The 14,900-nt window shown below is 36.5% G+C and overlaps 1 protein-coding gene across 5 annotated transcripts in view; it reads right to left on the bottom strand.

The window, feature by feature from the left end:
* epb41l4b (erythrocyte membrane protein band 4.1 like 4B) overlaps positions 1 to 14,900 on the bottom strand; it is a 404,010-nt gene that overhangs the window by 213,586 nt on the left and 175,524 nt on the right. For all 5 annotated transcript variants that reach the window (XM_039737615.1, XM_039737616.1, XM_039737617.1 and 2 more), the window contains exon 7: positions 14,631 to 14,751. In XM_039737615.1, the coding sequence (XP_039593549.1) occupies positions 14,631 to 14,751 (121 nt within the window). The remainder of the gene's footprint in view (positions 1 to 14,630; positions 14,752 to 14,900) is intronic.

Below are 14,900 nucleotides of genomic sequence, written 5' to 3'. Positions count from 1 at the left end.
ATAAACCCTCTTACCCTATCAACCCCCATGCCCGTAGCCCAATAAGAAGATAAATAAAAAGTTAACTATTTTATGTACCAGAGCTTAAGAAGCATTCAGTTGAATGTCCCCTGAAAACTTGTAGTAAAATGTTTGTGTCTTTTGCAACATTTTTAAGACAAAATAAACATTAGACTCAATATAATACCTCTTTACAATGTTACAAACTCTAGTATGTGCTTTTCAGCAAATTATTATTTTTTTAATTCAAATAGGTCTACCTGAAATTGTTGATACAGTCTTAACAACCTTTTTTAAAGGTTTTCACTGTTGTGATTATTTGACATAGTTAAATCATTATTAGATATAAGGGTTTCTCCAGATTGTGTAAAGACTGCAGTTGTTAAACCCCTGTTCAAGAATAACAATCTAGACTGTTCTATGTTTAACAACATTAGATTTATTCCTGCATTTCTGAAGTAAAATGCTACAAAAAGCATTTTTTTTGCAATTGAATGATTACTTCAACAAACAAACAAACAAACAAACAAACAAACAAACATTCTATACCTGATTAAGTTTCAGTCTGGCTTTAGAACAAATCATAGTACAGAAACTACTCTGGTTAAAGTAGTAAATTACTTGCGGATGTCCATGATATTGTATACAGTGTATCACAAAGTCCTATTCTGGGTTCGCTGCTTTTTTTTTTTAATCTATATGCTTCTATTAGCCCAGGTTATATTGAAACACAAGATGAACTGCCACAATTATGCAGTGGCCTGCAGTTTTATTTATCTATAGCACCTGATATTCTGGCCTATCTAATACAATGTCTTAATTGTATATCTGAATGGATAATTAGTAACTTTCTCAAAATAAATAGGGGAAAACCAGAAATGTTAGTGGTTGTTAAAAATGAAAATAAGAAAAGGTATTAGAAAATCAAGGTGGAGGTAAAGAATTTAGGTACATTCATGGACCCTGACCTAAACTTTAAATTGCATATTACAAATATTACTAGGACTGCAATTTTTCCATTTAAGGAACATCGCCAAAGTTAGACCACTAAGAACAATGCAAGATGGTGAGAAATTAATTCACGCTTTTGTTTATAGTTGGCTAGATCATTGTAATCTATTCCTAACTGGCCTATATAAGAAAGTAAGAAATCAGTTGTAATTACTTAAGAAGCAACAATAATCTTAACCAGTAAAAGAATATGTTAGTACATCTCTGCAGTTTTAGCATCTTTACATTGGTTACTTATGTCCTTTAGAAATGATTTTAATATACAGGTAAAATTCCATTACAACAAACTCCCAGGAACCTAAAAAATATTTTGTTGTAATGAGATTCTGTATATGTTAATATAGTGCTTTCTTTAACTTGCGCCCAGCCGTTTGTAATCATTTCAATAGCTTCTTTCGCGTTAATTTTAATCTCCTCCTGCCGACAAGTTATGCTGACAAGAATTTTTCCTTGCGATAATACACTTTCAGGGTGCGAATGATGACCAAATCCAATGGCTAAAGCACTGCTGTGCAATTGGGTGGGAGGAATTCAACGCAAACATTATCTAAATGTGGAAGCATGTTGTGGGCAGCACAGTTATCAATCAGGAGCCAAATCCATCGTTTTCTTCTTCATATTGTGAGGTTTCTGAACTCTTTTGAGAACCCCCCTCCCAAAACCCAATGGGATGGACATACTGAAGTGCTTTCTGAAGCACAATTGCAGCATCTGTGAAAGATTGTTTGTCCGTTGCTGGGGCAGGGCAAAAACAGGTTCATAGCGCTGCAAGAAGCAACACAGAAGCAAATCATAAAAGATCAGGGTTGCACTTTAAGTCCCTGTCTTGCACCCCAAAAAATGAGGCAGAGTCTCAGTACTTTAGCAAAACCAGCTTTATTCAGCTTGACACAGGAATGGCACAGTTAATTATTGAGGTGTGATCTACCACTTTGCTATACACAGACACAGCAGTCAGACAGGGTCATGGCCTGATCAGTGATCAAGTAATCCTGTTATCTGCATTTACAATGTACCTTGCATCACCCACTGATATCTTTTCTGTTTGCTTTGGTGGAGAGACGCAGAATAGCTTTGAGCCTGCTGTTGCCTGGCAACAGATAAACAGTCTTTCATAGACGTGGAGATCAGACATCGGGGTGCTGTCTAGTTGGGGGAGGTCCCAAGAGAGTTTACAAACCTCACATTTTCTTGAATGAGTGCCACATTAATAGGAATGCTTCTTGAACAAGCATCACTGAACCACATAAAAACTGCCTTTTCAACGTCTTCAAATGCAGCAGTTCACATACGTTTGGAACCTGAGATTTATCTTCTTTATTTGCTCTGTCTTTCAAGAAAGTTGACAGTGTCGATGGTGAAATTCCAAATTCACTGGCAACGTCTTTTTTTTTTTTGCCGCAATCGAGAGCTGCAAAAATGTAAATCTTTTTTTCTAATATGAACTGTTATCGTTTTATCGAGTCTGCCGTTTCTATAGGAGGGTGAGAATGAGTTAAATTCCAATGGTTGTTTTTCAAATATTGACGAGCAATAAGCAAAAGTTACCACTGAAAACCGCAGGAAACAAAAAAGGCAAAAAAAAAAAAAAAAACAATATGAGGAAAGTTTGAAGAAAGAAAAAAATTGCAGTGTTTCTGTTTGGGGCAACTCTGAGCTGCGGCCACAGAACTAACTGCTCTGTGGATGATTCATTCAGGCATTTCAAGGTCTTTTGGGCACTTGGTTGTAATGAAAGTATCTGTTGAATGTACTTCGTAGAAACAAGATTTATATAGGCTGGCGTCATTTGTGTAAACTGTCGGGACCATAAAAATACTTTGTTGTAATAAAAATTTTGTTGTAAAGATATTCGTTGTAACGGATTTTTACCTGTACTACTAATGCTATATAAGGCTTTAAATAATCTTACTCCTTAATATATTTTGAAATGCCTGTTCCCCTACATTCAAAGTTATAATAGTGATCTGCTGATTATTCCACTGCGGTGGACTGGTGCTCTGCCCGGGGTTTGTTTCCTGCCTTGCGCCCTGTGTTGGCTGGGATTGGCTCCAGCAGAACCCCGTGACCCTGTAGTTAGGATATAGTGGGTTGGATGATGGATGGATGGATGCTGAGCATTTATATAAAAAAAAAAAAAAAAGTGAGGTGGGCTTTTGCTGTTGTGTAGCAAAAATCTGGAATATTTTAACAATTTAACAATGGATATACTACAGGCTAATAACCTGAAAGATTTTTTTTTATATCCACATTTTAATTAAACTCCTAATAGACTACACACGCATGGAAAAATCATATTTTTCAGGGATCAGCAATTATTACTAATCTCTGCTTTCTTTTCTGGTTTTCTGTTGTGACATTGGCACCATAGCCACCCGATCAAGCTACTATGCAGCAACCTGTGATGCTTGAATAAAGAAAGATGCCCCACCTGTCCATGAGACCTACTGTGTTGAATCCTCTAGTATGATGGCTGGAAACAATGAGAAATGACTCAAGAATATTCATGTCATGTAGAATGCCAAGTTTGGCTCAGGGTAGTCTTTTGGCCTTGGAAACCTTGTAGATTATTGGGGTTTTTTTTTTGCCAGTTTAATTTTTTTTTCTGTCCTCCTGACCAACTGATTTTATCATCATACATGTCCTTTAGATCATAAGCTTCTGTTTAGGTAAACAAAAAACAATTAAATTCTGATTACTTACATATTAGATTGCAGAATGTGAAAGGGCTGCCTATCATCATTAATGCTTTTAGCAAAATTCCTGAGCTGCTGGCTATCTGTCTTCTGTAACAGCTAAAAATAAAGTCACTAACAGAATAAAATGAGAACAGGAATTAAAGCTTCCCTCTAAGTGGATAACATAATTTTCATTATTGCCAATTGTACTACATGCATTAGATAAGTATTAAGACTTAGTGGTTCAAAATTTACTTGAACAAAAGTGTGCTCTTTAGAGCTATCTCACTTACATGCCACAACATATTAGACCACTGTCCACTGAATGCCACAGAACAATTTGGTATTTGGAAGCAACGACCACCAGCCACAAAGAAATTTAAAGAAGCAATAAAAATGATGTCTTAGCGGGAGGTAAATTCTTCAGCTCTCTCTAGCAAGGATAACTACATACACACATTATATATATATAGGGTAGCTGCAAAGGTATATAATGCTTTTAGTAAACTTCAAAAATAGATCAGTGTCCAAATTACACTGCTAAAAATTCAATCAATAAATAACCCCATAAAGAGTCCAAGTGATTGTGGAGGTTTAAAACAAGCTATAAATAAATCCATTCAAACGGAGTTAAAAACTTGCAGGAGTATCCTGTTTAAAATGACAGTCACCACTGCTTCCCTTTAAAACTGACATCTCTCCTGTTTATCCTATTAGGATCTTGCAGCCCTGAAAGACATCGACAGGCACAGACCCACTTTAAGACCTGGTCATGTCCCTGCCCACCCATCCTATGCTAATCCACGGTGTTCCACCAGGCCTCCACCCCTTCAACTTCTGCTGTGTTCTCGGACTTACACGGGGGAGACCTCCGGTGTACAGTGGTTGCTCCTGCTCCTTGGCTGCTCAGCAGGAGTAATTTTATTCTTTGTCCGCCTGCTTTCTTTCCATCACACTGGCTTCCTCATGCTCCTACTCTTCTCTTTCCAATCTTTCAACCTCTGCTCTTTTCTTTCAGATCTTCTTTTTCTATCTCTCCATTTATCCCCTTCTGTCCCTAGCAGGCTCCTTTCAACTCTGCTGCCTAATTGGGTATGGGTGCGAGGAGATGCTCCTTCCACGGTATCACTGAGGTGCTTGACTGATTCGCCCGCCTCTGCACATTTATGTGGTGCTGACAGCCGGTTTCCCAATTAACCATGGAAAGAAACACACTCACGCACACCCGCACCCAATTGAAGCCTGTGCCTCCTCAGGGTGCGATTATTTAAAATTGGCCATCTTTTGCTGAGCCATGGTCCCGCTATTCCTCTAGGAGCCATGGAATTACTGGACTTTCATCTTTATTACTCCTGCATGGCAGACACTTGTAATTTTATTTAATATGGAAATAGAAAGCTTTTTTGAACACAACCTGTTTGTTTGGCTTTGGAAAGAGGGTCTTGCTGAAATTCCTGTTTGAAATAAGAAATACTATTTAAAATTATTATTACTTAAATATTGAAATAAAAAATAATAAATAAAAAGAAATAAGAGGCAAGAAATCAGAATGCTATGTCTTAATTACAGACCACAGTTGAGACAGAAAAAATTGAAAAAATAAACAGAAAACCTGGACTACAGTAACTGGTACATTCCAAGCACCAAGCTATATATGCTAATCCCCTAACAGGTCCAAGATTGAGGGGTGATGGAGCATCCATTGGTTCAATGTGCCTTGTTGTAAAAGTTTGGAGTATGGGAGCAGTAACCTGAACAGACGTCCAAGTGTCTCTCAAATTGATGTCATACAACATACAGTATGACATTACACAACAAAAGTTACGGTGTACTTCAGTTTCAGAGACGTGACTGTAAATGGACAGAAAGAACAGGGGAAAACAAATTAGACTGAATCTGAAGCCAGGATGGCAAGATAACAGGAAAGTCTGTTCAGATTAGAAAGAGGGTGTTTCCCCATTGTTATGATTCTAAATCATGTAAAGATATTAATCACCCTCCCAACCCCACCTCTATCTGTATGCTACTACTTTCTAGGTTCTTCTAAATTCCAGAAAATGCAGGAAAGGACTGATCTAACATCAAACCAGTATGCAATGGAACGGAAGCATGGTGCTAATAGTAAGCAAATAATTTAAAGACTAAGAGAAGAGAGGTTAATAAGTTAACATGCAGTATATATGTGCATTTTTTAGAAAGCCATAATCCTAAAACAAACTTAATAAAAAACATAGTATGTAATATGCATGAGCCTCTTGTCAAAGAAATTGCTCAACAACAGATTAACTGTATATTGGATGCAAGGGTAGGAGGTTTGTTACATTCTCGTTTTGACATTTAGATTTCATTCAAGGGGTCATTTGTGTACCAAATATTAATCTGAACTCAAACTTTTTTTTAAAATGCCCTTTTTATTTATTTTGCACTAAAATAACTTCAATTGATAAATACAAAGTAACCTTACCAAATTTAATGAAAAAAAAGAAAAAGTCTAAATCTTGCTGAAGCTTTTTATTTTCTGTTCTAAGATAAAACATTGAAACACCTGTACCAAATAAAGTCAAATACAAGTTGTAGTGCGTGGACTTTGTTTTATTTTTTGCTCACACAAACAAAAATTAACTTAATATCACAAGGACAGTTAACAAATAATTTCACTTTAAAAGAAGTATTTTGCTCAAATGGAAAGGATAAATTTAACATTTAAGAAGGCAGAACATCAAAGCATCCTGTTTTGCTGAATTGTACGAATATCAATCACAGTAACATCTGTCTAAATCAAGCAGAAAATCCAGGAGAATCTTCAAGCTATGATTATTTTGTCACCTGTAAAGAGATGGGCACTAAGGACTAAATTGGTTTACAGCATGGGAAAAGAAGACATGCCGATGCTTCAAAATGTATCTGATTACTTTACAACCTGAGAACGGATGCTAAATCAAAGCCACCCTGGGAAATTCATCTTTGACATCTTTAACTTTTCGTGAGCTTTTTCTAAAGACTACATCTCTCTATATAAAAAAAAAAAAATAAAAAAATCTTGGAAGTGAGACAAGATGTGATCCTCTCGGAAGACAATTTGACGTCCCATGGGAGACACTTTAACGTCACGTGAGACAAGGCAGTGAGACGACATTTAAAATAAGTTCACGGACATCTACCCTAGCAGTTGTTGGAATTCTTTTGGCAGACACTCTTCATGTGCTCCCAGCTCTTAAAACAAAAACAAGCAGAAGAGGCAGCTTGCCAGCTGCAGCAAGCCAGCACATGATCCGAATGCTACTCCTTAGCATGTGTTCTGCCAAACCCCCCCCCACCCCAACCTCACAACGCGAGATGCGAAGTGGCAAAAGGAAAGCTGCTGTACAGACTTTTAAATGATTAACGCGCAGCGTGACAAGAAGAATATGCAGTTTTTCAGCAGCAGCAGCAAGCCAGCAGATAATCTGACCACTTCTCCTTGTGTTAAGCTATTCCCCCCCCGAAATTCACAATGCAAGTGGTAGAGACACGGAGTGGCAAAAGGACAGCTGCTGTACAGGCTTTTAAATGATCGATGAGCAGCGTGACAAGCAGAATACGCAGCTCACCAACAGCAGCAACAAGCCAGAAGAAAATCCAACTGCTTCTCCTTAGCATCCGTACCGCCGCCACAACCCCCACCCTTTAAACACAACGTGAGCAGCGTTATACGACTTGCGAGAAAGAGATTTAACTACACCCGGGGCTGGAAATATAGGACAAGTACAGTATTATTTTTACAAAAGTGTGTATATATATATATATATATATATATATATATATATATATATATATATATGTGTATATATATATATATATATATGTGTGTATATATATATGTGTATATATATATATATATATATAGTTATCCACATTCTCTTTTATACTTGTCTCTACTAGTATTATTGTTCTTTAACAAATATCACAATGCTTTTAACTTTCAATACATTGTCATCAAATGTAGAGTGGTTGAAGTTAAGGTAAACTTTTTAGAGCACCTGGAGCAGTGAGGAAATGCCGAGCTACATGGCTTATTGGCTGAGAACAAAGACCTCTGGTTAATAATGAACAGAAAGTTAAAAGACATTGACTGATAAACGGCCAAGGATGTTTAGCCTTTGTATGTTTGAATATATTCTTGGAGATCAAAAGTAATATTTAGGTCTCAGATATATCTAAGACATTTTACGTTGTTCATGCCTATGATAACTAAGTATCTTGGAGTACTAAAGAAAGCGAACTGTGAATGTGTTTGTTTTATCTTGGTAGAGTAATATATATATATATATATATATATATATATATATATATATATATATATATATATATATATATATATATATATATATATATATATATATATATATATGCTCTACTTTCCCCTATTGTATTATTAATATGTAGCCTTATAATGTCTAATCTCACAGACTTACCACTGTATATAACTTATCCCCACCTTCCCTTCTATTATAACTTCAGGCAATTAGATGTAGTAAAAAGACAAGCAGGAGTGAAGTTACACATAAAATAATGTATTACTGATAATATTCATAAATAATAAAATGTAAAGTACATTTGAATATTGGCAACCATACAACCTGATAAAATGGTGATGTGTAATTCAGGTGGCACATAGACTTGTAGTTACTCAATGTCTCTAGTTAAGGCATCATTGGTGCTCAGCTTTTAGCCACATGTCTGTTCAAAATGGCTGAAACTGTGCTCCTCATTGTGTTGTTTTCAGTTCATGGTGTGATGGTCTTCTTCAGTTGTTAGCAAGAGAAAGATACTTCTACATCATTACAGGTTAGCAAGAGAAAGGTACTTCTTTCATCAGATGTTGGTTAGAGAGAGAGAATGTGGTTAAGCAAGCAAATTTATAGGTTTTCTGTCCAACCCCTTCAGCCAATCCAGACAGCCATATCTCAGACAAATGGGGGAAATAGTACATCTTAACACCTGCAACCCCCCAAGACCATATGTTAAGCTAACCTGGCTTTATGTGGGGAATGAGAGAAAGACTTTAGCAAAGAAATACTCAAACTGGTTTAAGACACATCCCCAAAATCCTGTCGTAAAAGTACAAAGAAAAGTCGTAAACAGGGGGGGCAAACACGAATTCCTCTCACCAAAGTAACACTAAATTACATTGCTTTGCCTAGATTACAAATAAAGATATACAAAACATTTATCAAGTTATATGCAAAATCTCACATCAAAACACTCCACCCCAATGAACGTTTTGTACAATGTCTTTATAAACAATGTCTTTAAATTATTTAAAGAGTCTGATGCATAACTTGTGCATTGATTTGCAGTATTTGCTCTCCCAGTGTTAAAAGTTGTCCATGACCATTTGTTCATTACATATCTTCTTTATTTCAAAGACAATCAGAAGAATGTGGATCTGCTCCAGCTTGTGTCAACTCTTTCTGCAGTCTTCATATGTCATCAGATCTGGTGGTTCAAAATGAGACAAGTCCACACCTTCCACAAAACTAGCACACTACAATTTAGTCTGTTGTGTGAATTCTTAGACCAAGAGAACAAGTACAGATTAACTGCTAAATAGACCCCTGTCCCAAAATATCTGTTTAAGCATATGCAGCTGTACGTACAATTAACATCAAAATTTGAAAGGTAACATGCCACAGGTGCCAGTACAACCACTTGTGACAGCACATGTGCCACTGCATAAACTGTTCACAAACCAACATCTGTGGCCCCTCTGCACACATCTGGGGTTGATTTAGTTGCCTCTTGTGCTTTCTTACCCATGGTGAAACTCTTAACTGCAATCAGCCTTTACCAGTATAGGCTTGCATTACCACCATGAGACATCAAAGCTATGCAACTCTCATCATCCCCCCCGTAGGCCACCCCTAGAGTTGTTTGCTCACCATATGCATACTCATTGTGCTAAACACCTTGGTTCAAAATTGGCCCACTACTCCTGTGCTTGTACCACAGCCGACAATCTCAGCAGGGCTTCCGTATTTTCCCAATTAGACTATACCTAAACATCGGTACCCATATGACTTGGAAATGTACCTGCTTTCCTGAAAAGTTCACCAATTTGCTCAGTATACCGCTCTTTAATAATAGTATTAATTATATTAATCATCCCACTTAATTAATACCCAGAATGTATACTTTATGAGCCCAAAATGAATCCCCTTATTTTGGCATTCCTAACTGGTTTGTTCAGTATCCACCCCTTGGAATATAAATTTGCTGCAGTAATGAACAAACCTTTCCTTTTAAACTATAGCTATTGTGACTAGTCCTATTATTGCATGACTTGTGGACTTGTTACTCACTTAAACCCCAGTTAAGTGTCTTTTCCTTGCTGTCTCTTCAGTTCTTCTTCATGACTTTGTCTTTAGTCTTTGAATGTTGTCTTTTCTTCATTCTGCTATGTAGGCAGGTCTGCAAAATGGAAGGTGACAAAGCAGTTTCTGTCCATCTCATTTCTTGGCTGTCGACCTGGTGCCAACACTCAAAATTTGCTTCTAGGCATTCATTGGAACAGCTTGGCACTAGTGCCACTTTGCTCCAATGTGCTACTGGTAACCCGATCCCCTGCATGGATTTTACTCTGCTAATTGCCTTCACTATTTATTACCTGCACCAACCCAAAGTCCGTAAAACCTTACAATAGAAGTAGCCCCATTCCAAAAGGCCAGAAAATTGAAACAGAAATAACTGTTTTCCCTTTCCTGTCTTCCTGCACTACCCTTCTATTTTTTTTTTTTTCATTGCCCGTGTGTCCTGTTTTTTTATGGTAACTGCTACCGGAAAGTGTGGGCTAAAACCTCTCTAAAAGGTGCCAAATCCAGCATCTCTCCTAAAACTGAGAGATGGCTTGTCTTGGTTCATTCAAACCAACTCCTAAACTGGTGCACTTTCTTTCCAACTCAGCCATTCTTGCACTAGTACTTTCAGACCCTTCACACACAAGCACTTGAATTCCTTTCATTTCCATCGTTCCTTGTTTAAATTCCACACTTTCTTTACTCAGTATCCTTAAGCCAATATCCATTTCATGCCCTCTAGTCAACAATTGCCATTCACAGTCACCAGCTTCTCTGCCTTCTATCTGATCTCTTTATACTAAATCAGATTTAAGTGCAGAACTGGTTACCTTTCCTAACAGTGGTGAAATATCTATCAGTGTAGCATGCTCTTTAAATACTGGACAAGCCTCAGAATTACCTGGAGATTGAGGTACAATGGAGAATAATACACACATACATACACAAAGATCCTAAAAGAATACCTACCGTATGAATGACGAATGCATGTCCCATCACTCCCTAGCACTTTAACCACTTAAATGCCGTATGAATGACGCATGTATCTTTCACCACTCCCTAGCACTTTAATTAGGGACTCACTACACCAGCACTAACAAAAATGCGGGTGTCCTTGTGACACACATGAAGTCTCTATACTTTGTTGGCTATATTCCATTCAGCAACCAAACAATGTTTTACTTCCACCTCATTTGCACACTGGGTGCCCTAAAATTCACATACATAAACAAACACATACATCAAAACAGTATTTGCAAACAGGGTGCAAAACACGGTTACCCCAAAATCCTGCCGACTACGCCAATAGTTTTATCTTGGTAGAGTAATATATATTGCTCTACTTTCCCCTATTGTATTATTAATATGTAGCCTTAGAATGCCTAATCTCACAGATTTACCACTGTTTATAAGGTATTATTGTTTATAACTTATCCCCACCTTCCCTTCTATATCTATAACCTCAGGCAATTAGATGTAGTAAAAAGACAAGCAGGAGTTAAGTTACACATAAAATAATGTATTACTGATAATATTCATAAATGATAACAAAATGCAAAGTACATTTGAATATTGCCAACCATACAACCTGATAAAATGGTGATGTGTAATTCAGGTGGCACACAGACTTGTAGTTACTTAATGTCTCTAGTTAAGGCATCATTGGTGCTCAGTTTTCAGCCACATGTCTGTTCAAAATGGCTGAAGCTGTGCTCTTGATTGTGTTGTCTTCAGTTCATGGTGTGATGGTCTTCTTCATCAGATTAGTAAGAGAAAGATACTTCTACATCATCACAGGTTAGCAAGAGAGATGCTCCTTCATCATATGTTGGTTAGAGAGAGAATGTGAGGTTAAGCACGTACATTTATAGATGTTCTCTCCAATTCCTAGAACCAATAGGATATCATGGTACTTAAAGGCCTCTGAGACAAGCCACTTCCAAACGGCCATATCTCAAACCAATGGGTAAAATAGAACATCTTAACACCGGAGCCCCCCAACCCACACCATATGTTAAACATCCTGGCTTCCTTGCAGGGGGGTTGAAAGACTTTAGCAGAGAAACACTCATCAAACTGGTTTAAGACACATCCCTCTAAATCCTGTCGTAAAATTAGTTGTAAACGGGGGGCAAACACAACTAACTCTCACCAAAGTAACACTAAATTACATTGCTTTGACTAGATTACAAATAAAGACATACATTTATCAAGTTATATGCAAAATCTTACATCACAACAGTGTTATTCATAATGGTACTTGTGAGGGTGAAAGTTCTAGGGAATAATGTGCAGGATCTGTGTTTGTGTAATGTATATATATGTATGTGTGTGTTAATCTTAAGGTGCGACAGAGGACCAACTCAGTAATGAAGCTAATAAGTACACTTAACCCTGATGGAAATAGGTAAAGGGTAAGCAGAGGGGTAAATCATGATAATACAAGAGTAATACGCTATAGATGCACTGGTGTCTCACATCATAGTTTATTTTCCAGCTGGGACATTTGCTGTTTGCGTTTAGTTGTTCTCCCCACATTTGAAGCAGCTTTCTATTACAGTCTTCATTGGCGTCTTTACAGCAAGGCAATAAACTACAGTACAAACAGTCAGAAAAGCATCTAAACTCTATATGCTTTACCCCTTCTCATTCATAAGAAGATAAAATACTATTTGCAAATCATAAGAGTCTAAGGATTTCAATATCAAATAAAACAAGAATGATTATAATAACTCATTTAAAATGTTGGCATTAGTCTACTCTTCATGAATTAGTTGAGTATGTTTGCTTGATAGAGATCATCTAGAATGGATTACAAAAACCAAAAATGCAAAAAAAAAAAAAAATGTAAAGTTATTATAAAAGTAACCCCAAAATGTGAGCCACAATTAACATCATAGTCTAAAATGCTTGTGGGTTGAAAAAAAAATTGATTAATGCTATTAACTATAGAATTGTTGCATGGAAGCGGAAAGGCAAAAAAGCAACATCTCTGAATATAATATTTAGCACTTCAGATCTGCGTTGCACACTGAGCAATAATATGTAATGCCCAAGCTGTAATGATCAATCAGACTATTTTTCCAGAAGCATAATGTCGGACATACCCTGACTGATAAAGTTGTCTGTAGTGAAACTACGATTTCTCAGTGTGTTATCTTGCCCATTTCCTGACTCATCTCTGAACTATACATGCAGTTAATCATTAAGTGCCTTACTGAAACAACACTGCTTCTCAAAGTGTCAATTAGAAATGTGTAAGTAATAGAAGATAAAGCATCGGAATTCTATTGGGCAGAACGTTGTCTTCTTATTTGCCTGTGGAGTTGGATGGTACTGTAAACCCTGTTTTAAAATATAAACTTTTAATGTTACCTTTAAGACGGTCCAAAATATTTTTAAATAATATTTGTTTAGTATTTCATTCTCAAAGACTGTCTCAGATATGCTTTGGGCTTTTCTTTATGTAGAGTTTATTTCAGTAGCTGCTTGTGCCTGTAGATTGCTTTTTCATCTTAAGATAAAGTGAGAACCACATAGACGAAGGTATATACAAGATTTTACACAAAAAGTACAGTATAGAGTGGAAAACCTCTTTAACCTGTGCAACTTCTAACTTGAAAGAATAATAATACAATACAACTGTTCATCTTTTAACTTGATGGAAATTAGGACTAAAATATGTATATTCCACCAACATTAGACATAATTTCAAATAACCTGCTGGTTGAACAATGTTTTTTTGGGTATATATTTATGCAGAATAAGAATAATTCTAGTTGATGTTTCATAAATTCAAGTGATCATCTTCATCCCAGCCTGCATAATTTCATGCTTATCTCAAATAAGGAGTCTACCATAGAGCAAAAATGCCACTATCCACCAAACACATGTAGTGACCCAGTGGTTTGATTTCAATGACAACAAAGTTGGCTGCATTTTCTGGTTTTCTAACACAAATAATCAGAAACCAATAAATCACCTGTTAAAGAACTTGGTGCATTGGACCATGTTTCAGATCCATCAAAATGGCATTAGTTCATTGAACTTCTTATAAAGAAACTGTATCATATTTTTCACACAGAATTGCAGGTGCTCTCAAATTCTATGCTAAATTGATTCTATGGTACAAACAAGCTGATCTGGTATCTCAAAATGATTCGCTACCAGATTAAATAATGTTGATTCTAGCATTTTGACAGTAACGTTATCTGCACATGAGTAAAACCTAGTTGTGAACCTAAATACAAAAATTTAATGCTATTATTTCAGAGGCAATCTGAGCAGGATGCAGAAACATGGCTACTGGACACTTATTAACATTGACGTTTACAGTTTAAAATATTTGACCAGTAGAAGTCAAATATAGGTTATAAAAATGCAAGTAAAATATGTAAAGATCAAATGGTCTAAATATGTCTGCCCTTACTTACTCTTGCTCTCTGCCAGTTTGTGATTTAATCATTGCAATATAATCTCAAGTATTGTACTGAAATATTTGTAACTCAATCACAAGCCTTAAAAATTACTGTTTTAACAACCTACAGCAGGATAAGTAATACTCAGTCATTATATTAAGAAGAAAATAAGTGTCTAATTACTCTACCTGAATTCCTTCCATTTATGGAAAATGTCCATTTCCATTGCTTCAGTCTGTTTTGGGGTAAACCTGAACTCTGAAACCAACTCTGGAGAATGCTCTACAGGGTCACAGTCCCCTAGCTCAGCTGCATTGAAAAACAGCCAAAAAGAAAAGATTAACAAAAGGGCTCAAGACAGTGTGTAGATCTGTATGAATATAATAGAGAAAGGATTCCATTATATGTTTCAAAAATAAATCACAGTCTCATCAGCCATTGTAAGATCTACTGATTGC

Source organism: Polypterus senegalus, chromosome 15 (assembly GCF_016835505.1).
Source record: "Polypterus senegalus isolate Bchr_013 chromosome 15, ASM1683550v1, whole genome shotgun sequence".
In the NCBI taxonomy this organism is placed as follows: Eukaryota; Metazoa; Chordata; class Cladistia; order Polypteriformes; family Polypteridae; genus Polypterus; species Polypterus senegalus.
Note: the sequence above shows the minus strand (reverse complement) of the source record. Positions and strands in the feature narration are given on the sequence as shown.